Genomic DNA, 26,198 nt, shown 5'->3' with positions numbered 1-26,198 from the left:
AGTGCATGTTATAAATATTAATAAAGCCTTACAGAATTCTTTTGGGAGTTTTTCTTTATCTATTTGATGAAGACACAGAAAGAGGTTTAGACTGCATCTAGACACGTTGTTGGCATAGCCCCCGGCATAGTGGTATAGCTCTATCAGCATAGCCCTCAGCGTAGTGGTGTAGTTCTGTCGCCATAGCCCCCAGCATAGTGGTGTAGCTCTGTTGGCATATCACCAGTGGTGTAGCTCTATCGGCATAGCTCCCAGTGTAGTGGTGTAGCTCTGTCGGCATAGCTACTGGCGTAGTGGTGTAGTTCTGTTGGCATGGCCCCTAGTATAGTATTGTAGCTCTGTTGGCATCAGTGGCATAGCGAAGGGTCAGCAAGAAGGGGGTGGTTGCCCCCGGGCACCACAATAAAGGGGCGCCAATTTAGTCCTCCTCTGTTCCCCCTGTCATCCCTTGGCTCACCTGCTCCTCCTCTAGCGCTGCCTGGAGCCTGCTTCCCACCAATCTCTGCCCTAGGCTGACCCTCCTCCATCTCTGCCAGTGAGTTAGTGTGTGTGGGGGCCCAGCCCCAAACTGGAGGGGATGGGGAAAGATGTGGTACAAGCTCCGCCCCCCTCCTTCCAGGGTCGGGCTCAGCTGGGCACCAGGTTCAGGTCCTCACCTCATGACAATGGGGGGGGGGGTGTACATTTTGCCTTTGCCCCCAGGTGCAAAACACCCTCTCTACGCCCCTGGTTGGCATAGCTCCCGTGGTGTAGCTCTATCGGCATAACTCCCAGCATAGTGGTGTAGTTCTGTCGGCATAGCCCCTGGCGTAGAGATGTAGCTCTGTTGGCATAGCTCCAGTGGTGTAGCTCTATCAGCATAGTTCCCAGCGTAGTGGTGTAGCTCTATCGGCATAGCTCGTGGTGTAGTGGCATAGCTATGTTGATCAGGGGTGGGTTTTTCCCCACTCCTGAGTGTCAAAGCTATGCCAGCATAAGTTTTATGCATAGAACAGTACCTGGGAGCTTCAGGGACAGGGAGTTGTGCACTCTGGTTAGCAAGGATGACTATATTAACTGTGAACAAGCTACATTAAAATGCTTTCAGGTACCCTGCAGTGCAGGTGCGAATTGGAATATTTCCTGCTTTCAGCTTTCAATTGCCTTGGCTGGCTAAAAAAGCTCGAATGTAATGCAGACATCTCACTTTGTTGACTGTTATGTATAATAGAAGATAAGAATGGCCATACCGGGTCCATAGTAGTACATCTAGCCCAATATTCTGTCTTCTGACAGTGGCTGGTGCCATGTGCACTAGCAGGAATGAACAGAACTGGTTATCATCAAGTGATCCCTGCCCTGTCATCCATTCCCAGCTTTCTGAGAGCTGGACTGAAGCTGCACATTTAGCCATAAGTATACAGGAAACCATGGGAATGTTTGGATCTACGGCTAAACGTAACCACTTTGGCCTGTCTCTGTAATAGGAAATGTAATCCAGTGAAGAGAGCACTGGACTGGGATTCAAAAGGCCTGGGTTTGATTCCAACTGACCTGCTGTATAACCTTGGGCAAGTCATTTCACCTCCCAATGCCTCTCTTTATTGATAAGTGGAAATGTGTGATACTTACCTTCCTTTGTCAAACACTTTAAGCTCTGTGGATGAAAACAGCTAAATAAAGGCTCGGTGTTATTATTAGACCCAATGTGGAATACAAAATCCAAAGGGGGCCCCTTCTCCCACATCTGCATTCGAACTCTGTTCTTTGGGCAACTCTCTAATAACTGTTAGAAAGAGCTGCTGGACACTAACATTAGGTGGAGAAGAATCCCAAAGAACTGTTTGTTAATCGGACACAGAAGCTTAAGAACACTTTCTAATTTTTAAAGAAAGTACCCATTAATTTTTTCCGAATGATCATCAGGCTCACATCTGGCATTCTCACCACTGCTTTCCACTGGGCTCTGCTGGATTATTGCAACAGGCTTGTAAAAGGAGTTCTGTATTCACATTCAATAATAAACTGTGCCCAGTGAACAATTGCACTGTGGCTTGATTCGTTTCTTTGCTTCTGGTGTACAAGTGACAAAGTGGAGTTATGTCTGGTCTGTGATTTGTTTCCTTAGCTTTAGCACTGCTGGCCCAGATTTGTTCTTCAGTTACAGCTATGCAATGAGCAGGATTTGGCCAGGAGTATTAATTTATTCTTTCCTCCCTTGCAATCATTAGCATTGTAGTAGAATCTTGATCTCCCATTGGCCCAGCCCTTGTTCTGGTGTTCCCTGGTGTTCCACCAACCACAAAAATGTATAATTCATCTTACATTTTTGTTTGCAACTCCAAAAAAGGAGAGAAAATATTTCACACATCTGTGAATCATACCTGGCTTTAGATCAATTTAGAGTCACAGTGGACCTGGAAGAGGAGGCCTAAAAGCAATATTTTCTTTCACTGGTTAAGAAGGGCTGGTAGAGAAGGGACTTCTACTGCCAGAGCTCTCTCTAGGCATGAAACATTGCCAAATACTGTTCCCCTCCATAAGAGTCATGCTATACCAACACCTCTTAGTAACAGCACAGACGAAAGATGAAGACAGCTTTTCACTTATGTACTGTTTATCCCATGTTTGGTGCAAGTGTTTAACACTGGCATGATAAAAGAGTCACCAATCACATATAAGGGAGGAAATAGAAAATAGGAGATAGCAATCTTCATTAAATGGCATTAATAGTATTGCTGGGTAGAGTGGGGGAAAGGGATATTTTGGGAACATATTTTTTCATTATACAGGCAGTCCCCAGGTTACGTACAAGATAGGGACTGTAGGTTTGTTCTTAAGCTGAATCTGTATGTAAGTCGGAACTGGCATCCAGATTCAGCCGCTGCTGAAACCGATCAGTTTCAACAGCGGCTGAATCTGGACGCCAGTTCCGACTTACATACAGATTCAACTTAAGAACCCCAGGCGTCCCCAAGTCAGCTGCTGCTGAAACTGATCAGCAGCTGATTCCAGGAAGCCCGGGGCAGAGCAACTCTGCCTCGGGCTTCCTGTAGTCAGCCGCTGGTCAGTTTCAGCAGCGGCTGACTTGGGGACGCCTGGGGCAGAGCAGCTCGGGTGCTGCTGGGTTGGTCCAGTAGCGCGGCCGCTCCTCGGCGCTACTGGACCAACCCAGCAGAACCCCAGCTGCTCTGCCCCAGGCGTCCTGATTCAGCCGCTGCTGAAACTGATCAGCAGCGGCTGAATCAGGACTCCTGGGGCAGAGCAGATGGGGTGCTGCCGGGTTGGTCCAGTAGCGCCAAGGAGCGGTGCTGCGGGACCAACCAGCAGCGCCCCACCTGCTCTACCACAGACCCCGGGCTTTGCTCCACGTCTCCCTGGTCTGCTGGGGGAAGGGGCACTAGCTGCCCGCCACTCCAGTCCTCCGGGGCGAGAAAATCCCCGTTCGTAACTGCGGATCCGACGTAAGTGGGATCCGCGTAACTCGGGGACTGCCTGTAGTCTGGTTCTCACTAAATATGCCTAACATATTATCCAATAGTTTATGTATCTGTCCAAGTGGATATGTATAGGATGAAGAGTGACTGATGCTCATTTTGCATATACAAATATCCATTACATATGAGCCTCAGAGGTACAGGCAAGGTTTTTTCATTAGAAGTGGGAGGGAAATCCTAATTATTCATTGGTAACACATACGGAAAAAATAAGGTTTTGATTTTTTTTCCCTTTATTATTAGCTACTAGCTATTCCCATAGCTATTCCTGTATATCTATTTTATATAGAGATTTGAAAGAAGAAATAGCTGCTGCAAATAAAATAAGCAGTGATGGGAAGAGCAGTAATTAATTTGGCACAAAATTTTTCAAAAGAAATGACACTTTGTAGTTAATTTCAGTTCCCTTTATATTTGCTTGTGTTTGGATTATTTTTCTATGTTCTCATTGTAAAATATGGCAGTTGATTGTGCAGATGTATACAATAAAACTGAATTAACTGCATGTTTATATGTTTATTTTAAGAGACTATATTGTAATCACCTAAAAACTATATATAGTTTGATTGTTATATGTGAGGTAGTTAGTAGTCCTGCCTAATAATAAGATTTCCCAGCACTTCCCATTATAAGACCCTGTTTTTAGTTTCTTATAACTTTGGTAAACTTCATTCACTTAGACTAAAATTTCTGATCCTGGATGTTTACAAAAGGCTGATTGGGGGCAGGGAGGTCAGGGTAAGTGTCAGCCAAAACGGTTCAGCCACTTATAAGTATGAGTTTAGGGAGAAAAATATATTGTTCAATGTTTAAAAAAAAGTTCTGGTGACTCCTGCTTTGAAATAAGCTAACTCCCCCATATTTGGAGCAAGGACCTGAAATTTGGCAACGGCGTGGCCCTTGTGTAAGGGATGAACTATGGGCGTGTTTATATCGTGCATAAACATAAACACTGCAAACACTGAAAAGTTAGGAAATGTATTGATACCTTTAATTCTGGCATTTCTTAGTTTCTGAATGTTTGACTTGGCAACTGTAATGTTCTTCTAGCAATTTTGTTTGTGTGTTTATAGACACATACACACCTATGCACACATATACATGCCTGCTCTTGTTATGGATGCTGTCTCTTTCCATTAAATCACACATGAAAAGATGGTCATGTGGTTTAAAGCACAGGATTAGCCATCAAAAGATGTGGGTTCTTTTTCTGTCTCTGCTAAAGACATGTTACTTATCTTCACTATGCTTCAGTTTCCCTGTCACTAAAAGGGAAATAATATTGCCCTATTCCACCAGAGGATGCAAGGCTTCACATGAATTAGTCACTTGGCTTTGTATTGGTGAATTTAAAAACTTCATGTGAAAAATGCTATGGAAATGCCAAGTACTATTGACCATTAAGAAACTTTTTTTCTGTTAATAAGAAGGCACCTGTTATAAAATGTCTCTTAGATCTTTAATTATTGCAAGAAAGATGAAAAATCAAAACAGCACCTTTTTTCCTAATTGTATTGATTACAAAGAATCTTGTTCTGCTGGAGGTATCTCCTGGAAGATTTTACTCTCCTTTTGCTAGTAGCAGGCTTATCATTTCTCTTCATTGTTTTCTAGGTTGCCCAGTGGATGGTCATCCAACTCCAAACATCACTTGGTTTTATGCAGGTCAACCCATCAGCATGAGACATAACATCCTGGCAGGTGGTCAGATTCTTCAGCTGCTAAATATCAGTGCTGATTATCAGGGTGAATTCAGCTGCCTGGCTCAGAATGAAGCTGGGTCACTTATGCAAAAAACATCTCTGACAATCCGAGGTAAAATAATACTGTCTTGCTGCCTTTATAAGATCTTGGCGTGGCCAGAATGGTGCTGTTAACCTAGCTCATCAACTAGGTAACTTATCATTCTGGATTCCTTTACACTGGAGCCACAAGAAACAGCGTCCAAGAGAAGTTTTGGTGTCTTGGCCACTAAGAGTGTGTCTACACAAGCACCCTTACTTCGAAATAAGTTACACAATTTGCATAGCTTATTTCCAAGTAATGCAAAATAGCATATTTCAAAATTCTATTCTGAAATGTCCCTTAATCCTCATGCAATGAGGTTTACTGGGACATCAGAATAGTGAGCCCATTATAGTGCAGATGTAGCCTAAGGGAGAATTTGCATGTTTATCCAGTAATTCTGCGTATCTTGATTGTCAGAGGCCCAAGTGCCATGGACCTGATTTTCAGGTTTGTTGAGCACCTACAGATCACTCTGATTTAAGCTGCACTTTTGCATTTTCAGTATACCTAAAAGTCAGGACATAAGCATCAGAGGATGGGCCTCCAAAATTAGAAGCCACCAATTTGAATAATCTAATGACAGGGTTTCTCAACCTTTTCAGCCTGAGAACCTTATCTGAAGTCCAAAAATTTTGCTACTATCTCATATTTGAGATAATAGTAAGAGTGAAGTATATGCCAAAGAGAAAAATGATCAAGCCACATAATTTGTTTGTGGTTTATTTATTTTTTTAATAAGTTTGCAGAATACTTGACCTTGACCTTGACCTTAGCGGTGTGTAGGAGTAGGGAAGTGACTTTCCTTTAAATTGTAATAATATTTTTAGCATATCATGATCTTCCCACCAGTGCCTATGGCCCACCAATTGAGAAACACTGCTCCAAGTCTTTTGCTATTAACACAAGTTATGGCCTTTTTAATATAAATTAATTTTATTTTCGCAACATCCCTTCAAGGTGCTAACAAAGAAAATTGTTTAATCTTACTAGTTGGTCTTTTAATATGTGATTCATGTACTTGATTTCCTCTTAAAAAGACTACTTTAAAGGTTCATATTTCCATTACATTTAAGCTTTGATGTTAAAGTTTTAAGAATAGGTTTTTCAAAGGAAATAATAAAATATTTTTGTGCCCCTGCAATTATGTCTCGTGATACCAATAGCATCTGTAGGACCCAAGGCATCAAAATTACTAAGTGTTTTTCTTTTGAGATGTTTGCCTCAAGGAATTCATGATAACGCAAATGCACAATGAAAATCAAGAATGTTGGTTTCTTTTCTATATTTAGGTACATTTTCCTAGAGTAGTATTAATTAGCATATTATGCTTTCAGTAAATGAAGCTGCATCTTCAAAGTCCTTTACATTCATCCTGTGATTAATGTGTGTGGGTGAACTGTCTCATACCAAAAATTAGAAATAGAACCAAACCTAAAGCTCAAATTCAAATACCATAATCTATTGGCGTCTGAAACCTGACTCCAAATTTTCCAGTTTGAGCCCATCACTAGCTGACATCATCAGGTGGTGTAAATCTGTGTAATTCCATTGCCTTCAATGATTTACACCAGCTCAGGATGTGGCCCACTAAGCATTCTTTTTCCATTCTTAAGATGCATATCGTGTGTGAATTGCTGCCTTTCTGCAAAGGCATGGAAGGAACAATTGACGACATGGATTAATAATATTTTTATTTATTGTCTAGTATGGAAAAGTCTTATTGGATTTAACGGGATTACTTTAAAGGGCACCTATAGCAATGATATAGCATTCCACAGAAATTATTCTAAAAATCTATACAATTTAATATACATTGAAATCCTTTCTAATCTATTTTAAATGTCGTGTACTCTTATATATCAGAGAGGTTCTCCTTTAAATTCTGCAGAATGGGAATCAGTAGAAACTTTTTTTTTTTAATTTTCTGTTAAATTCTGCAGCACTGTCCCATAAGGGATATGTATCGTGTGCAACTGAGTCTTCAGACCCTGTTTTCCTGGTGTGATATGTATGTATCTTAGACCCCCATTCCTACAGTATCTGAGAACCTAACAAGCAGTAATATATTTATCCCTATACCAGCCCTTTTGACTAGGAAGGACTACTATTCCCATTTTAAAGACTGGGGACTGAGACACAAAGAGTCTTGATGACTTGTCCAAAGTTACACAGAAAGTCTGTGACACAGCAGTGGCCACTGCTGAAATTGCATATCACTTAGGGCTTGTCTTCACTTACCCTGAGGTTGATGCTCCAGAGATTGATCTCCCAGGGTTTGATTGAGTGGGTCTGGCAAGGACCCATTCAGTTGGCTGCTGATGGCGCCACCATCGAACCCAGTACTCCACCAGGTTGCAAAGAGTAAGGGAAGTCAATGAGAGCGTTTCTCCCATCTATCTCCCGCAGTGGAGGCATCACAGAAATTCAACATAAGATATGCTGACTCCAGCTACACTAGTCTCATACAAGTCGTAGGTCGAATTTCTCTGGTAGCGTAGACCTGGCCTTCCTCACCATACCTTATAGTGATGAGTTCAAAAACATAGGACTTGCCATATCAGGAAGGACGACTAAGGCTAGTGTCCCAACTCTGTCTGTGCTTAATGCCTGATGATTCAAGCAGTGACATGCTTTTCTTATACATAATTCATCTATGCTAAGCATTTCAGCAAGAGTCACTTTTAACTTACAAATGTCTCCAAAATAGCAGGAGCCCCTTGGCTTCGACCACTGCTGTTTTACCACTAATTGGCTTTTATGACTGATTTTTAAATGTTAATTTGTGTGTCTTATGCCTTTGGCAGAATATTGGTGGTCAGTGGACAGACTGATGGCTTGCTCAGCCTCCTGTGGTAATAAGGGAGTGCAGCAACCCCAGCTGAGGTGCTTACTGGATGGGACTGAGGTCAACACATCCCACTGCATAGAGAAGCCCAAGCCAGTACTGCAGCCTATTGCATGTAACAGAAGAGACTGTCCTTCAAGGTTTGTCCTTGTATGGTGGTATATTGCATGAGCTTTTATGAAGCATTTAGTAATACTCTGCCATGGACAATGTGTTATCTTTTGCTTTTTTGGGGTCTGTCCAGAAACCAGTTTTATCAGAGAGTGAATTTACTGAAGCTCAGCTCAGATAAATTAAAGGTAATACTAGTGCATTGGGGAAAACATTCAGAGTACATGGCAGAGATTATGTCTACTCCCTCTCTTAGGGAGTTTATCATCCTTTTTTTTTAATTAGCAAAGTTCACAATCTAATGGTCTTTTGGATCCTTCTCTCGGAGGATCAATACCTAAGAATGGATACTTTCTTTATATGTGACTGGCTAGGAGACTGAATTTTCCTCTTTGGGTCACTAGTTATATGTACCTTTGTCAACTCCAGACTAAATATCTGTTGTTGGGGGGAGGCACGACCGTGCCCTTCTATTTGTTTATACAGCACCCAAGAAAGAGAGTATTGATCCTGCATGGAGCATTTGGGCACTATCATAATATATGTATTTTTGTTCCTCTACCAGTCAGTAGCAGATTTCAGGGCCCTGCAAGTCAGTTTCCCATTACAGGGGAAATCAGTGATGTGTAGTCTAGGTAGTTTCTTACACTTGATCTATGCTGCAAAGTTACATTGGCAAATCTATGTTGGGCAAGGTGTGAAAAATCATACCCCTGACTGACATACTTATGCTGACAAAACTCCCAATGTAGATGCATCTATGTCAATGGAAAAGTGCTTCTGTCAGGGTACCTAATATCATTTAGGGAAGCAGGGGTGTTTACACATAGTCTTAGCATGACAGGTTTTGTATACTCTCTGTACACCAGCCCCTAAGTAGAGATGATCACAAACAGCATGCAAGAAAACCTATGTCTCAGAAATTGAGCCCCAACACCAATGCCCAGTACCCAAGAAGTCACACTGTCCCAAGCATTGAGCTTAGACAGAAAGAGACAAAAAAGAGTAAATTTCTCCTGCTGCCTGCAACAGCTTCCCAAAATTAAACTGTATCCCAAAAATAACAATGCACCATTTCTTCAACCACTGTACATTGCTTGCAAAACTGTATGAAACCGCACCAGCTAGTGACTTGGCACAGTATTAATATTATATCATGTGATGGAACATTGGTAAGAAAGCAAAAACTAACAAATCAAAATTAGAGATAGTCCGAAGCTGCAAATTTCATATTAAAATCCAAAATGACTCCAGTAACTTCACCGGGGTGACACTGCTTTTGCACTTGTATATTTGAGATTAGAATCTGGCCACAATTTCTGACTCCAGCAGAGGAGCTGAGAATCATAAAGGAGTCTGATGAGCATAGAGCTGCCAATTTTTCAGGCATTTGCTTTGACTGTGGCTTAGGGAAGCTGTTAGGCTGCCATTTCATTATCTTTCTATAATGTGTTCCTGCACCTCTCTTTAGGCAAATGGTTTCTGGATTGCCAGCTGATTCATAAGGAGCAGCGGAAAGCAAGAGAGGCTTGAAAAAATATGAAACGCACTCATTAATACGAGCAGCGTGACTTGCTGATGGGAATATTTCCACAGGAATGATTTATGTCCTTTTATCCCCTTCCTAAACTATAATGCAGCCCACACGTCTCTTCCCGGCTCCTGAGAAAATTGCTGAAGTGTATGTTTGGAAATAAAAGTTGGTTGGAATGCAGCGCTGTGCTTTACAAAGGGCAGAGAAGCTGCAAAATCAACTTTGCCAAACTCTATGATTCTCAGAGGAGAAGTATTTTTTGTTCTTGCCAAGAACTCTATTTATTTTATTGTTTCTGTGATGGTGGGAATCAGTCAGCAGAGTGTTAATGAAAATATAATGGATGCCTTTACCTGAGTATCAGTGCTCCAAGAAACTGAAAGACACCTATTGCCTGATTTGTAACGTGCTACTGGTTGGGGGAGATGCTGCACTTCCCTGCCACCAGCTAGAACTCACAAATCCAGCAAAGTAGTCTGAAGCCTAGCTCAGCAGAGCTCCTAACTTGACAAGAAATCTCCCCCTCGAACTAATAATCACTTCCCTCCCTCATTTCCCTCAGCCGCTCTTCAAACACCATCTGGGTAAATATTGCATCGCTGCATTAGGAAAAAACACTCTTTGTCTCCTCGTCCAGCAGCTTGGCACATGGGCCAGTTCTAGCAGTGTTCAGCATCACCATTACCCACAATGCTCCTGGCTGAATGTGGCCCACAGTTCATGATTACCAAGGGACTCGCTTCCTTCACACATTCCACAGAGCAGTTTTAACAGCCAGTAATAAGCGGAAGACTACTTAAGCGGGAGCACCTAGCTATTTCACATTATCCAGGCACTGCAGAAAGGCTGCTGATCTCTGAACAAACAACTGAATCTGTTACCCAGTTAGAAGTAGGTGGTTAGCTATTTATCATGATGACGATGATTCATGATGATGTTTTAATGTTTATTAAAAGTCAGTACACATAGGTCCAGATCCTCTGCTTCAGTCTTGAACCCCAAGGAAAGATACAATGACCTTTGTGCTTCTCCAACCCTGGCCTGGCTGTGCACCAGCCCAGTCCCTTGGAGTAAGAGCAGCCTAGAAGCTGCTATAAGTTATCCAAGGTGCCAGGACCCCAAGGAGCCAATATAGTGGCCAGGGATCAATATTGTTGGCAGAGGCTCACAAGTGTAACATACATTAGTCCCTAGCCCATGATCCTGTGAGGTGCTGAATTTCTGCAGCTCCCATCAACCTTGGAAGAAGGTGAACAGGCTCAGCATCCCCCAGGATGGAGCCCAAAATGATGACATGGCTGGGTTTCCACACGTGTATCTGAAATTTCAGAGGAGCTTGTTGTGAGATCCCTGTGACACTGACATTTCCCCCTCTCCCCCATAATTCTGTATTGCCCCTGTAAGCTGTGTGTTCGGGCGGCCACCCAGGGACATTCATATGCTGCCCAGCTAATTAGCAGAGTGCCCACAGCAGGCAGCAGTTGTTTCTGCTAGTGGTACATATCTGCACATGCCTTGGTGAACATAACCTTTATTCTACACATGGATGGAGAAAATCAGAGAGAATCTTGCTTGACTCTTTTGCTTTTCCCCCGTCAGGTGGATGGTGACATCCTGGTCCCTTTGTACACGAAGCTGTGGTGGAGGGGTTCAGACCCGGCGTGTGACATGTCAGAAGTTGACCGCTACTGGCAGCTCCATCCCCATGTCCAACGAGGCATGTACTCAGGTTGCCAAACGCCCCGTGGACACCCAGATCTGTAACAGGCAGCTGTGCGTGGAGTGGGTGGCCTCCTCCTGGGGTCAGGTAAGGGCCACACAGACACTCAACACTTCTTGTACAGTTGGATGGCAAGAGGTGCCTGAAAACAAGAGCAATGATTTTGCATCCATGATTCATGCATCACGTGAGCTTTTAAGAGGCAACCCATGTCGCAACTGCTCGCAACCTTGTATTTTATGCACTGGATAAGTGGTGTAACTACATTTACCACATCTCATGAAAGACACAGAGCCTGTAAGGATGGCTAGGTTGTCCCAACTCGGCACTGACCTGAGCACAGAGGTGCCTTGTCCCAAGGGGAGCTCATGGAAGGATTATGTCTTTGGTAGGCATAACCACTCCCTAGTGCTCAATGGGGCAATATGCCTCCTTTGGGAGGGTTCAGCCTTGCTTTTCCTATCCATTGCAGTATGCATGCCTTGCTCTGTAAGGCTGGTGTGGTCCTGCCTCCTCCTCTCCCCCATGTCCTTTGGGGAGATGTGCAGCATTGAGGGAACAATCCCAGCCCTGCTTCCCCAAATACAGAGGCAGTGGTCGTGACCAGCCTTCACTTGGGGCAAGCAAGGAGCAGAGGAAATTTCCTTGAATCTTCTCCCACCCCTTCCCCACACTTGTGTATGCCCTAGTCACAATCTGGCCCTTCACTCCTCTTCACTGGTCTTCTTGCAGCCTCTCGTTATGTATTTATTTGTTGTAGGGATGGACACAACCCCAGAGAGCAAAGTCCTCCCTCTTCCCTCCCAGTAGCATGGCAGCTCAAGCTCCTCCACCCTGTTCTGCCAATGTGCCTCAGTAATGACCTGGAGAAATTGGTCCATTTCCATGGCCTCGTCAATCCTTGTTATCTCTGCTGACACTTATGTATCTGGACACAGGAAACAGACACATTTCCAAACCCTGATTATCTCTGTTATGCAGCATTTAGATCTGGTCCTGTTCTGGGTGGTTGTGTGGGGTTTTTTTTAGCAAACCTACAGTTTTGCAGAAGTCCCAGATATCTCCTAACACCTCAAAAGTCAGGATGTAACAAAACCACTTTGTAAGGGGAACTGTAATGGTGATACAAGGCATTGTGTTTGAAGCATTTTAAGAATCCCACGGAGTCACGAATCCATCTGAAACGCCATTCCTGCTGCTTCGTGTGGTGCTCAGGAACTAAAAAGATGTTCTGTAAATATTGAATGACTCATAGTATTATGAGGGAAATCCTCCTTTTGGGGGGATCCCCTTATTTAGAGCCCCGAGCGGATACAAAAATGTGGACCCACATCCTCCAGGTTGCAACCTGCCATCTTCTCTACTAGATAGATTTTACCTTCATCCGCATCCGCACAGCAAGCCATCTGGAGGGGATGAGGGAGGGAGTGCAGGTGGGGGGGAGGTCTTGCAGGAAGCGCCAGAGCAGGGAATGAGGGTTAGGGGCAGCTTGGGTCCTGGTGAGGGTTTCAGAGAAGGGTAGGGGGTGAAGGAAGGGAATGGATGTTGCATTGTGTGCTGCTGGGGCTCATGAGCAGTGGCACCCAACAGCAGCAGCAGCTTCTGTCATATCACAGTGGGGCAGAGGGATACAGCGTTAAGGCCCTGCCTGCTTCAACCCCCATGATGGGGTGGGCTCTGCTGCCCAGAAACTGGCCTTTACCCAGGGTGCTGCCCTTCAGTTCCCTCATAGCTCCAGCTCAAGCCCCACAGAACCGGGCCCTCTCCCTTTGGTGCAGGGCTGCTGGCTGCTTTGCTGGGATCTCTCCTTCTGTCCCAGAAATCAGCTGCCTCCTCCATGCATGCTGCCAGCTGCACCAGCCAGCTGCATAGAACAGCCTGGGGGGTGGGCTGTATGTCCCCGAGCTGGACCTGGAGCCAGGGCTTCTGCAAGTCACTGCTTACCAGGCAGGGAGGCCCGGAGCGGGGGTGGCACTGGGCTCCTCGTGCAGGAAGGCTTGGAAACCTGTTGTGTCCCTTCCCTGCCAGCAGCCGAGAGCCTGCCCCAGTGTTCCCCCTGAGCCTGGCAGCTGGGGAGCAGGGGGGAGAGCCCTGAATGGGTATCCACTCCACTATCCCCAAAAATGGTCCATGAATATCCATGGACATGCAGGTCTCTGCCTTGATTGTCTGGATCTCTGGACCAGGAGCTCTCCAGAACAGGTTGTGACATATATATGCTGTAAATGTAACCCACAGCCAGACACTGTGGCACTCTGGTTCCCTCCCTCCCAGCTGTAGCTGGGCCATAAATACAGGCTGATGAGCTTGCTATAACCTAGGCAAGCAGAGCTGGGGGTGTTTTAGCCTAGGGAGAAGAGGCACATACACTTAGAGCCAAAGGTCTGACGTTTCATATATTCTATAGACCAGGGTTACCCAACCTAAAGGTTGGGACCCAAAAATGGGTTGCCATTACATTTCAACAGGGTCGACAAGTGTCTCCTCAGGTGGCTCTGTCCCCCCCACCCCCGTTTTTGAACTGCCTTGGGTCACCAAGTCTTCCTGAATTGTCAAAATGGGTCCCCACCTGGAAAAGATTGGGAACCACTGCTATAGGCTACTATATTTACTACAGTCTTGTTAACATACGCTCCCCATTGCACAGCCTACAACATGGACTGTTTTGCTCCATCAGAAGCTCATCTTATGAAATGGTCACAGAAAATAGCTGTTGTGAAGCATCCAGAGCCATCATCAAAATGAGTTTTGCTTCTGCTAGCTAGCTGAAAATAATTTCATTCACTTCTATGTTGTTGTATTTTGGAAAGCTCACTCAGAAGACAGATTGAGTTATCGTGCTGCATTTTAGGAGTAAAGATCTGAACGTTTTTTCAAAACAAGGAAGCAAATTGCTCAATTTGTTCTTTCTTTGAAATGTCAGGTAAGGATTGTGTAATGTTAGCTGTTAGCCAGTTAACTTGCATGGGTGGTTGTAATCCCAGGTAGTTTATATTATTCCCCCATGATGTCATTCCTAGCATTGATCATCAAAGATGCATGAATTCATTTATTATACCTGACCTCTATACTTTATAACATAACATTTCTTCTACCTGCAAAAAACATCTCAAGCTCTATGTAAACCTATGTAGCTTTGTTCCGAGACAATTATGTTAATTGCAATTAGGAACAGATCACTGGCTGTGGATCGGTGACATTTCTCCATTGTATCATAGGGTTCACAATTATTTGTTTTCCCAGACTAAAATGAAAATAAATAGATGAAACCAGTTACTTTCTTATACCTTCCATCTTCTTTCATTTAGTTTTTCAGTGGATTACTGTGGGCTATTTAATCTCCACACTCTGGGTTTTCTTGTAGTCAAACAGAGCTTCAAGTCATATCCCTCTCAGACTCCCATTCACTCAGCATGCACAGTCCTGTCCCAAGTACCCAGATGAATGACACCTCTGTGCACCTGAGCCAGCACCCACTGTGGGAAGTCTTGCACTGACTTGCTTCTCGCTCTGTCAGCCTGCAGGAAAGCGCCATCCTTACTGCACCTGCGCCAAAGCATTCGGCTGCCTAACTGTAGAGCTTTACTCTCTAGACCACTTAGGTCTTTGGTGGATATCCAAGATGAAATTGAACCTATTTAATGTCTCTCTTTCTCCACCTAACCAGTTCTCTGACCCCAGCTGAGCTGGTGTCACCCCCTCTCCTCCTTCTGGGTATGTCTACACTACCCCGCTAGTTCGAACTAGCAGGATAATGTAGGCATACCGCACTTGCAAATGAAGCCCGGGATTTGAATTTCCCGGGCTTCATTTGCATAAGTGGGGTGCCACCATTTTTAAATCCCCGCTCGTTCGAACCCCGTGCCGCGCGGCTACATGCGGCACGAACTAGGTAGTTCGAACTAGGCTTCCTAGTTGGAACTACCGTTACTCCTGGAATGGAATGAGGAGTAACGGTAGTTCGAACTAGGAAGCCTAGTTCGAACTACCTAGTTCGTGCCGCGTGTAGCCGCGCGGCACGGGGTTTGAACGAGCGGGGATTTTAAAATGGCGGCGCCCCGCTTATGCAAATGAAGCCCAGGAAATTCAAATCCAGGGCTTCATTTGCAATTGCGGTATGCCTACATTACCCTCCTATTTAGAAATAGGAGGGTAGTGTAGACATACCCTCTGAGACCTTGCCTGCTCATCTTTTCACAAAACACCCTTTCCAGCAATCAATTCATCTGTCTCTCCACTCCAGCTCACCCTAGTTGTTGTGTTCCCAACCAAGCTTCCTCTTTTTCTGCTGGACCCTGCTCCAGGGACTGGTTGACAATTAGTAAGCAGATATAAGGAAGGCATGCCAACACGGAAGAGGATTTCTAACTGTAGGGAGATGACACAGGTCAGAGCTAGTGCCAGGTTGCTCCACCTTTGCACTGATGGAGATTCCTTGATCCCTACGTTTGTGTCCCTTCTCATCCACCTACAAATCAGCAGTCTCCTGCCAAAAGCAGTTTCCAGATATTGGCTGCCTGGAAACCAAGCAATTTCATAAGGGTTGATGAAAGATCATGCCGCAGTCATATGCTTCATACCTTTAGCTGTATGTGATTTAAGTTTGGAAGAGAAAAAAGCTCATTAAAACACAAGAGGCTGACTGACAGGTTGGTAAGTTAGGATGTCTTTGTATTAAAGAAAAAAATATTCTTGGCCTGATTGCTATGAACCACTTGGCTATAAATCGTGATAGTACACACTGTAAAATACATAGTAAAGGGACTGTAGCAAGATTTCCTGTGTAGATCTCAAGCCATGGGCTAATAACAGGAGAGAGCTTTTTATTTGTCCAAGCAGATGGATTTGAGATTGAAGTAGGCAAGGGGGTAGAGGAATTAATCTAGACAGCAGATACAGAAATGAGCTTTAACGCTGCCTTGGGGAGGCTGCATGGGATACAAGAAGACTGTGTATTTGGACTCAGAAACCTACTGATCTTTCTGAAATGATTGAAAGCATCTGCATCTCAGCAACATGTATTTCTGTTTATCAGCTCCAAGAAGGAGCTTCATAAAAGCAGGGTGTGTGTGATGTTGCACTCCCATATTCTATAGGGAAATAAACATGAGTATCAATCTGCCCAACTCAAATATGTTTTATGCAAAATGTGGCACATAACCTGACATTGAAAAGCTTGTAATTTGTTGAATATGTATATTCTATTCAAGTGCATGTATCATTCCCATATTTGAAGTTAGAAACATGAAGTATAAACTAGTTTATATATCCAGGGCTATGTCTAGACTGCAAGCCTCTTTCGAAAGATGCTTTTTCGAACTGGGTATAGTAGCAAGGGCATAACAAACCTACACTACTGTGTGGAAGGGGAAACTGAGGCATACCACCTCATATCATTAGTGGCTAACAGCCTACACTCCTACACTGTAAAAGACATTGCTATCTGTGTTGGGGGGAAGGGGCATTGCTACACCTTGAAAAGTTTTCGGGTATCTGGGGAATAGTAACCCAGAACTTTGCAAAAACATCTATGAATGACATCACAGGGTTTAATGACACTCGGTGGATGTGTAACAAAAGCCAAACAAAGATTCTGAGCACACTGCCTCTGCATTCCATAGTGCCCAACCCTCTAGCAGAGAACTCAAGGGAGAGGTGTGATTGAAAAACTTGTAATCAGCTGAACGTGTGTATTTTATTTGTGTGCATGTATCATTCCTGTATTTGACATTAGAAATATGAAGTATAAACCTGTTTATATATCTAGATATGCTAATGAAGGCCATTAGCAGTACTCAAGGAAGTTAGTAGCCCAATACTCATGACAATGATCTGTGAATAGTCTTGCTTTCCCGCTAAGCCTGGACTATGGTTGGTCCTGCCAAGACATGTGACCAGGACACTTGATGCTGGAACCCATTTTGGACGTGGTACTTTTCCATGAGGGTGTGAAAGAGTTGAAACTAAGCACAAGGATTCCCACCTTGGGCAGAATCTATTTATAAGCAGGAAACCAAACAATTGGGAAAGGCACCAAGGCCCCCCTCGCTTACCACCCAGATGATTGCTCAAAACTTTTTGAGACCGGAAAGGGGAAGGGAACAAGCTCAAATTGGGAGGCTTCCCATCCTGTGAGAAAAGATTATTAGAACTATTGTCAGGGTAAGACATTTCATGTAACAAATTTCTTAGAGTATTAAGCTTAGCTGGGATGGTTTATTTTATTTTGCATAGTAAGTTGCTTTGCTCTATCTGCTATTTCTTGCAACCACTTAAATCCCACTTTTTATATCTAATAAAATCACTTTTGTTTATTTTTAACCCCAATGTTAATAATTGTTACCTGGGGGGACAACAGCTGTGCCTAGCTCTCTTTTATTGATAAAGGGGCAAACAACTTATGAGCTTGCTCTGTATAAAACGTATGCAGAGGAACACGATTTATCTGGCATTCTGGTCCCCCTGGGTCTGTGCACCTGGGTGCTACATCAGGTCCCTTTGACTGAACCTTCCCAGAGCTGAGTGGAACTCAGTGTCTGTATTGCTCTGCTGAGGGTTGTGACCCAACTCTGTGCCATCACTGAAGGAAACCAGAGGTTCTAGCTCAGCAGGATAGCTTGGTGAGGTGCCATCAAAGGCTGGTGTCCAAGCTCAATGCTATTCAGCTCAAGTGACAGTATCAAGGAGATTTTTCTAACCAAGTCTGTGTCAACTTGTACTCTCTTTATGCCACTGAGTGTCCTTTTTCTACTTTCACAGTGTAACGGGCCATGCATCGGACCACGACTAGCTGTACAGCACAGACAGATTTTCTGCCAGACCAGGGATGGGAATTCTGTGTCTTCTGACCAGTGCAGTGTCCTGCCAAGGTATTGGAGACCCATCATCATCAGAACCTTCTTCAGTACAGAGACCTATGAATTAAGCCAGAGATTTTATTTCCTTTGGAGATGGTGGTTTTGGTGTATCTATATGTGTATACACACATACACCCTAAACGTGATCAAAATAATTGAATAGGCTTTTTGGCTCAGATCCTCAGCTGGTGTAATGGACACAGACTTAATTGGAGCCATGCCGATTGACACCAGCTGTGAATCTGGCCTGTTGAGTACCATTCTGTAATTGCCAGCTGAAGTTAATGGACCAGAGCCTCAACACAGTCCACTAAGACAATGGATCTACACTGATTTACAGTCACTGTGATTCAGGTCCAATTAATGTCCAGAGGGTTCAGATTAGAGATATAAGACCTATAGTGTTAACAAATTAAGAACATAATTTGTTGGACAAAAGTCAACAATGGTTTCTCTAAAGGGAAATCCTGTCTTACTAATCTATTAGAGTTCTTTGAAGGGGTTAACAAACATGCAGACAAGGGGGATCCGGTAGATATAGTATACTTAAATTTTCAGAAAGCCTTTGACAAGGTCCCTCACCAAAGGCTCTTGTGTAAATTACATTGCCATGGGATAAGAGGGAAGGTCCTTTCATGGATTGAGAACTGGTTAAAAGACAGGAAACAAAGGGTAGGAATAAATGATAAATTTTCAGATTGGAGAGGGGTAACTAGTGGTGTCCCCCAAGGGTCAGTCCTGGAACCAGTCCTGTTCAACTTATTCATAAATGATCTGGAGAAAGGGGTAAGCAGTGAGGTAGTAAAGTTTGCAGATGATACCAAACTGTTTAGGATAGTCAAGACAGAAGCAGACTGTGAGGGACTCCAAAAAGATCTCACCAAACTGAGTGATTGGGCAACAAAATGGCAAATTAAATTTAATGTGGATAAGTGTAAAGTAATGCACATTGGGAAAAATAACCCCAACTATACGTACAGTATGATGGGGGCTAATTTGGCTACGACAAATCAGGAAAGAGATCTTGGAGTTATCGTGGACAGTTCTCTGAAAACTTCCACACAGTGTGCAGCGGCGGTCAAAAAGGCAAATAGGATGCTAGGAATTATTAAGAAAGGGATAGAAAATAAGATACAGAATATCTTACTGCCCCTGTATAAAACTATGGTACGCCCACATCTTGAATACTGTGTACAGATGTGGTCTCCTCGCCTCAAAAAAGATATTTTGGCCTTGGAAAGGGTTCAGAAAAGGGCAACTAAAATGATAAGGGGTTTGGAATGGGTCCCATATGAAGAGAGGTTAAAATGACTGGGACTTTTCAGTTTAGAAAAGAGGAGACTGAGGGGGGATATGATAGAGGTCTATAAAATCATGAGTGGTGTGGAGAGGGTGAACAAAGAAAAGTTATTTCTTAGTTCCCATAATTGAAGAACTAGAGGACACCAAATGAAATTAATGGGTAGCAGGTTTAAACTAATAAAAGAAAGTTCTTCTTCACACAGCGTGTAGTCAGCCTGTGGAACTCCTTGCCAGAGGAGGCTGTGAAGGCTAGGACTATAACAGAGTTTAAAGAGAAGCTAGATAATTTCATGGAAGTTAGGTCCATAAAAGGCTATTAGCCAGGGGATAGAAATAGTGTCCCTGGCCTCTGTTTGTCAGAGGCTGGAGAGAGATGGCAGGAGACAAATCGCTTGATCATTGTCTTTGGTCCACCCTCTCTGGGGCACCTGGTGCTGGCCACTGTCGGCAGACAGGCTACTGGGCTAGATGGACCCTTGGTCTGACCCAGTACGGCCGTTCTTATGTTCTTATGTTATGTTCTTATGTAGAGTCATGTCATTAAATACATTATAGGCAGAGGGAGCGTTAAAGTTGTGGAAGCCAAATCCTCAGCTGGTGTAAATAGATAAAAGTCCAGAGGGTTCAGATCAGAGATATAGGGCCTATAGTGTCCCTAATGTGTGAGGATTGCCCAGTGTGACTAAGCCTCTTCATTTCTCGTATTACAATAGTAGCTCTGTCTTTTTTATGAACAGGCCCGTGAGCACACAGAACTGCTGGACAGACATCTGTGGTGTGCACTGGAGGGTCAGTTTGTGGACTCTGTGTACAGCTACGTGTGGGAACTACGGCTTCCAGTCCCGGCGAGTAGAATGTGTGCATGTCCGCACCAACAAACCCATGCAAGAGCACTATTGTTCCTGGAGGCCCAGGCCTGCGAATTGGCAACGCTGCAACATCACCCCCTGCGAAAACAGTACGTTCCTGTGGGAGAAAGGAGTCATTTGTGAATTTTCATCCCTGAGCTTGGCCCCCAGAACGCGGTGCTGGTCCCCGCTGCGGGGCTTCTTTGGAAAACCTTTGTCTGAAAAATGGCCAATGGCAGCCTGCAAAATCAAGTGTTCTTATTGGAATGGATCCAGGGTTGTTTGTTGTTGCTGATGTTGTTTTCTAAGTGTTGGGATCTCACCTTCTTGCTGATGGGGCTCATAGGTACAGTCTCACACCTCCATTATTGGTACGGAGAGAAAGAGTAAGTCATAAACAATTAGTTAGCTTATGTTAACATCAAGCAACCGGAAGCTGGTGAGTTGGTTAGCACTGGGAATTCCTGGAATGGATATTACTTACAGGTAACTAGCACCTTAATTGGGCCTACCAAAAAAGTGCACATTATAAATACTGCAAAAGGAATAAATTATGTGGAATGAAGGTTTCTCTTTGGAAAGCAAGCCTTTGTACGACAGTGTCCCCCTGGGAACAGCAGCCAGTGTGAGTGTAAGTCATGAGCTCTTTGCCAGTCACGACTCCCAAGCACTCTGAAGCATTGTGTACAAGAGCCAAAACCTGGAAGCTAGAGTGCAGCCCGCGAGTCTGTGGCTGAGCACTAGGGATCTCCACACAGGCTGGGTGCTGTGGAGCAGAAGCAGAACCATTCTGCAGCTGCTAGACTACCGAAGAGCTTGCTACAGGCTTTCTCCTCTCGCTAGAGGCAAATATAGTTGCTCAGTAAAGCCAGTACAAACACAATGAGGCTGGCTTAGCTTGCTGAGAGAGGATCGGACCATCACAGAGAGAACTTAAAGGAGGCATGTGAGACCCTCAGCCTTGATCTGGCAGTTAAAAGAATCAGAATGGCATAAACAGAACCTAACAGCCACAGTTCCAGCCAGGGGAGAATTCCTCTGGTACAACAGCAGACAGCCATAGAGCTGCCTTCTGAGGATCCCCCACACAAGCTGCCATGGGAGAAGGTGTGTGGGGGCCACAACACAAAAGCCTTGTGGAGGTTCCAGGCAGTGCTACAGCCCATAGAGCAACACCATGAGGCTGCTGTAAAGGAGCCTCCCCAGGGCTGTCTGTAATATTGGGAGTGTTTCTGGCAGTGAAACAGTCAAGGAGTAGGAAAGCACAAAGGTTGTTTAATCCTTTCCTTAGGCTGCAAGTTCAGTGCTCCGCCTGTTAGAAATCTCCCCTAGTAGCTTCAGAACTAGCCAGCATGGAGCTTCCAAGCTCCTGACCAAGCCATGTGGCCCTCTTAAGCTGATCAAGTACATAAAGGTTGAACAATCCTCTTACAGATGTAAACAAAATGAGCTGGTTTTCTAACTCCATCCTGACACTGGGGATAGCTTCTGGGGTACAGGAGAGCAAAACCCCCACTAGCACAATGATAATACCACGATGCAGGTAACCCACTAACCTGTCATCAGTGCTACTCATAATGCAGGGTCCCCCTTCCTGATTGTGTGGTCTAAAAGAAAGCTGGATGTTAAATCCTTTTTCAAACCCGTGTCTGTGTAGACCCTTGGGGCTCATGTGCACCTTGAGGGAGGCCCACGTGGATAAGAAAATCTTGACAAACCAGAGTTACGGGCAGGTAAGTCACTGTTCTTTCATTGCATCTCCTTTTTGTTCCCCCTTTGCCAGTGGAGTGCAGAGACACCACCAGGTACTGTGAGAAGGTGAAGCAGCTCAAACTCTGCCAGCTCACCCAATTCAAATCTCGCTGTTGTGGAACTTGTGGAAAAGCATGAAGATCAGAGCAATGTAGATAGGGGATCAGGGGCATGCGCCTTTTGCTTCACTATCGGAAGCACTGTTAACAAAATTAATTGGACAGAATTCTGTTTTCTTCCGTTTATTTATTTATTTTTATTTTTACCTTTACTGAATCGTTGTTGTAAAGGACTTGACAAGTTTTCCCTTCAGCAAGGCTGGGAGATGAATGCAGCAAAGCACAGTCATGGTAGGAAGCCAAAAAGAAAGAGAAGACAAACAACATGTCAGGTTCAAGTGGAACCGAGCTGCCCAGGAATCCTCATATCGGCCTTGAGAGACACAGCACCTAGCAGATGGGGGGGAAACACCAAAGCAAAAAACTCCCATTGGCAGCAGATCAGACCATCAGTGCATGGATCAAATAGCTTTACAGATCATGGGCTACTGAAAAAAGGGATTGAACCTAAACATTAAGCTAAGCAATGGACAAGAGACATCATTCACCATAGAAGGGTTTGTTAATGTAAGCATACAGTTTTGGTTTTTAAAAAAAAAACAACTCTGCTGTCCTAGAGCTGTGTTCCTGTTCTCGCGCTTGCTCACTCGCTCTCTCATGCTAAGAACTTAGGACCTGAAAAGGAGGTTGAACATTGTGCTAGAGCATGAGTTTAAAATACATCTAAATAAGTGCACCAAGATTTTCTTCCCCTCAGTATGAAGAAAATGAAGAACAGTATTAATGCAGAAAAGGCAAGTGAATGATCGAATGCTCTGGCATTGGCAGACCCAGTAGATGTCTGCCATCACTGTTCTGTGCAGAGTACTTACAGGAGGGGTTCTGGCATATATGTGTGGCAACAGGAGCTACTTACTATGCTGCATCTTAACATGATTAAAATGTATCTGGGGAAGAGAGGAGCCTGAGAGCCCACCATTACTGGACTTCTAGATCCAAGGTTTCAGTCTATTTCTAACTCTGAATTTGTAGAAATGGTTTCTATGGCCTGCCAGCATGGAATTTCTCTCTCGTTACAGCCAAGTCCACCAGCAATGATAATTAATTCATCAGGAAGGAGAACACAGCTGCTCTGATTTGTTATAGCTATTTCCGTCATGTAGACATGCAGAATGCACATCAGCTTTGCCCCCAAATTGGTAGTGCAGATTCCTAAAAGACACACAAGAAGGTGGATGGGAGAAAGTGAAGCAGGTGTAGTCCATGAATAGAACTCTGCAGTCAGAGGTGAGCTGAGAAGCAAGAATCAAGTTTCACGTTTGTAGCATGATTTTGACTGCTCGTTGTCACCCAATTCCATCGATAATCAAAAGTGCTTCCTTCTTCAAGGTGCTGATATCTTCAACTCAGTGGAAGTCCAAGTAGCTCACCACCTAGTAGGAATCGGCGTGAACTACAAAGTATGGATCTGAAATTCCCCAAAGTTTGAAGGAAAGATGCCCAGATCTGGAATTTTGGTTTAGGACTATCTCTAAATGTAGGGTTTGGCTACGCCTCTTGTCATCTCCACAGGGACTCCCGTCTTATGATGCAGTAACAAAACACTGTTCAAATATTGATATGTTGCTGCTTACTTCACATGTGGACTTTTCAACAAGCCTGGCAGTTCTCTTGTGAGGTCAACCCCAGGTCCATTGCATTAAATTGCCTCCAGTCTGGTCATTCCTAAATGTGTCTGGCAAGGAACACGCGCTCTGTGAATTGGTGTTTGAGAAATTGCGTTGCTAAGAATCAGTGTAATTTTTATTTAAAAGCAAAGAAATTGTTTAATGTATGTAAATGTATATCTTTTGTGTATATTTATTAGGATTCCTTGTATAAAAAGTGCAATATTAATAATTGTACATTATGTTGTCCGGATAAAAACTATTTTGGGGGATTTTTGCGTGAACTCCCTGAAATTTTGTTCCTGCGGATCAGTGGTAATAGTGTCATTTTCCTGTTTTAATAGCACTTGCTTTTAACTTTGGATACATTTCACTCTGTACAGATTGCTTCATAAACTATGACAATTGGAGGGAGGGTCTTTTCTACTTGTGGAATTATAATTATGTGAGGAACAAAGCATCAATTCCTTACTATAGGTTGGATCTCCCTGGTCCAGCACCATCAGAACCTGACTGGTCCCTGATGATTGATTTTGCCAGACCAGGGGAGGTCATTTCTGGCTCTCCTGTCAGTGACCCCTCCCAGCCCTGCTGCCGCACCGGGCTTCCCAGCAACCCCAGGCAGCCCAGCTGGGCCACACGCCAGCTTCCCTGGTGCCCCCGCTCTCCAGCAGCCCAGCTGGGCCATGTGCCGGGGTTCCAAACTCCCCCCTCCACCTCCAGCAGCCCAACTAAGCTGCTTGCTGGGGCCCCCCTCCCTCTCCCATCCACAGCCCAGCTCAGCTGTGCACCAGGCTGCCAATTGCCACTGCCTGGGCAGCCTAGATACATCACATGGGCTTCCCCCTTCCCCTCCCCCACATCACACTGGGCTCTCACACACACACCCACAGTGCCCCAGGACTCTCTAATGCGGGTCTATGGACGTTCCAGAATCAGAGAGGTGCAACCTGTAATAATTGGGTGGTTGTTTCTAGTGCTATAGATCTTGAAAAGCCATGCAGGGAAGTATTCACATTTCTTTAATAGCAAAACATATTCGGATGGTCCCACGTTGGACATTAGCTGTGTAACTGAGCTTAGGATAAACACTAGGAGCCGAGGTCTGGCAAGGCTGCTGTGTCCCTTTTACATGTTACAAATGTAATTTCTGATGTTTGTCCTATGAATTGTGCCTTGGCAGTATCCCAGTACGATGATGTGAGTTACTGAGTATTACAGAAGGAGGCTTCCCTCCCCTAGAAAACCTCTTGCTTTTATATCAATTTTGTACAGATAATGCAGCTTATTTATTTAACTACTTTTGTCTGGCTTGTCCTTTTTTAACTTTAAAGCAGGAGCGAGATGGTGGAGCAGAGCTTGCAAAGTTCTCCGGCCTCCTCCTCCTGTTTCCACAGTTGCGCAGTTTGCACAGCTGCTCATCTCTCTGCTGTTGTGGATGGAGCTTGTAAGTTTCTTAAGCAATCAGATGCATCATTGGGGGAAATCATGACTCCCTTTGCACTGGCACATAAAACTGAAAAGCAGTGTGCCTAACCCTCTTCAGATGAACAAGGGGGATAGCCCAGAAGTCAGGAAATAAACACATTTGCTCACAAACACTCGCTATGCAGGGAAAACGTAGCATGCTGCAGACACTGGAGCGGTGGTTTTCAAGCTTTTTGGCCCACAGCCCACCCTGCTCAATGCACACCTTTCCTCGAACAACCAGCCAACCACCCATGATAACAAAGTGGGTGCAGAAGGGGGTGGGAGTGTGGGAGCTAGCTGGGAGGTTGGATGAAGGAGCAGACATAGGATGGGGGTCTGGCTGGGAGGCTGAGCGCAGAATTGGGCTGAGGGTAGGGTGGGGTGCAGAAGTGGGGTGAGGGTGCGGGGTCCTGGTGGGAATGGGATAGGGGGTCACTTATTTGGTTCCATGCCTCCTGCCACTCCCAGGCACCCCCCTTGTTCCCATTGCCCCCAATTCTGAGAAATGGGAGCAGCAGGGAAAACCTCCAGGCAAGTGGTTTCCTGCACTACCATTCTCCCAGCTGGGGGGAGGGTGAGCGGCAGAGCATGCAGCCACTTCCTTCCCTGCCAGCTGGATCTAGCCCATGAGGCTCACCTCTCTCCCCTGCAGCGGAAAGCCAGCACTGGCCTGATTAAATGAATCCTAGAATACTCAAGGAGCTGATAGAGGAGGTATCTGAGCCTTTAGCTATCATCTTTGGAAAATCATGGGAGATAGGAGAGATTC

At 44.6% G+C, this 26,198-nt stretch overlaps 1 protein-coding gene across 10 annotated transcripts in view; it reads left to right on the top strand.

The window, feature by feature from the left end:
• ADAMTSL1 (ADAMTS like 1) overlaps positions 1-25,259 on the top strand; it is a 707,788-nt gene extending 682,529 nt beyond the window's left edge. For 6 of the 10 annotated variants that reach the window (XM_075931513.1, XM_075931510.1, XM_075931512.1 and 3 more), the window contains 5 exons: positions 5,091-5,291; positions 8,069-8,249; positions 11,354-11,561; positions 18,234-18,343; positions 20,371-25,259. In XM_075931513.1, coding sequence (XP_075787628.1) covers positions 5,091-5,291; positions 8,069-8,249; positions 11,354-11,561; positions 18,234-18,343; positions 20,371-20,776 — 1,106 coding nt within the window. In that variant the 3' untranslated portion in view covers positions 20,777-25,259. The remainder of the gene's footprint in view (positions 1-5,090; positions 5,292-8,068; positions 8,250-11,353; positions 11,562-18,233; positions 18,344-20,370) is intronic. The other 4 variants (XM_075931516.1, XM_075931515.1, XM_075931514.1 and 1 more) reach the window with 2 other exon arrangements.
• The last annotated feature ends 939 nt before the right edge of the window (positions 25,260-26,198 follow it).

This window comes from Pelodiscus sinensis, chromosome 6 (genome assembly GCF_049634645.1).
Source record: "Pelodiscus sinensis isolate JC-2024 chromosome 6, ASM4963464v1, whole genome shotgun sequence".
Classification (NCBI taxonomy): domain Eukaryota; kingdom Metazoa; phylum Chordata; order Testudines; family Trionychidae; genus Pelodiscus; species Pelodiscus sinensis.
The sequence above is the reverse complement of the archived record's forward strand: the minus strand, read 5'-3'. Positions and strand labels throughout refer to the sequence as shown.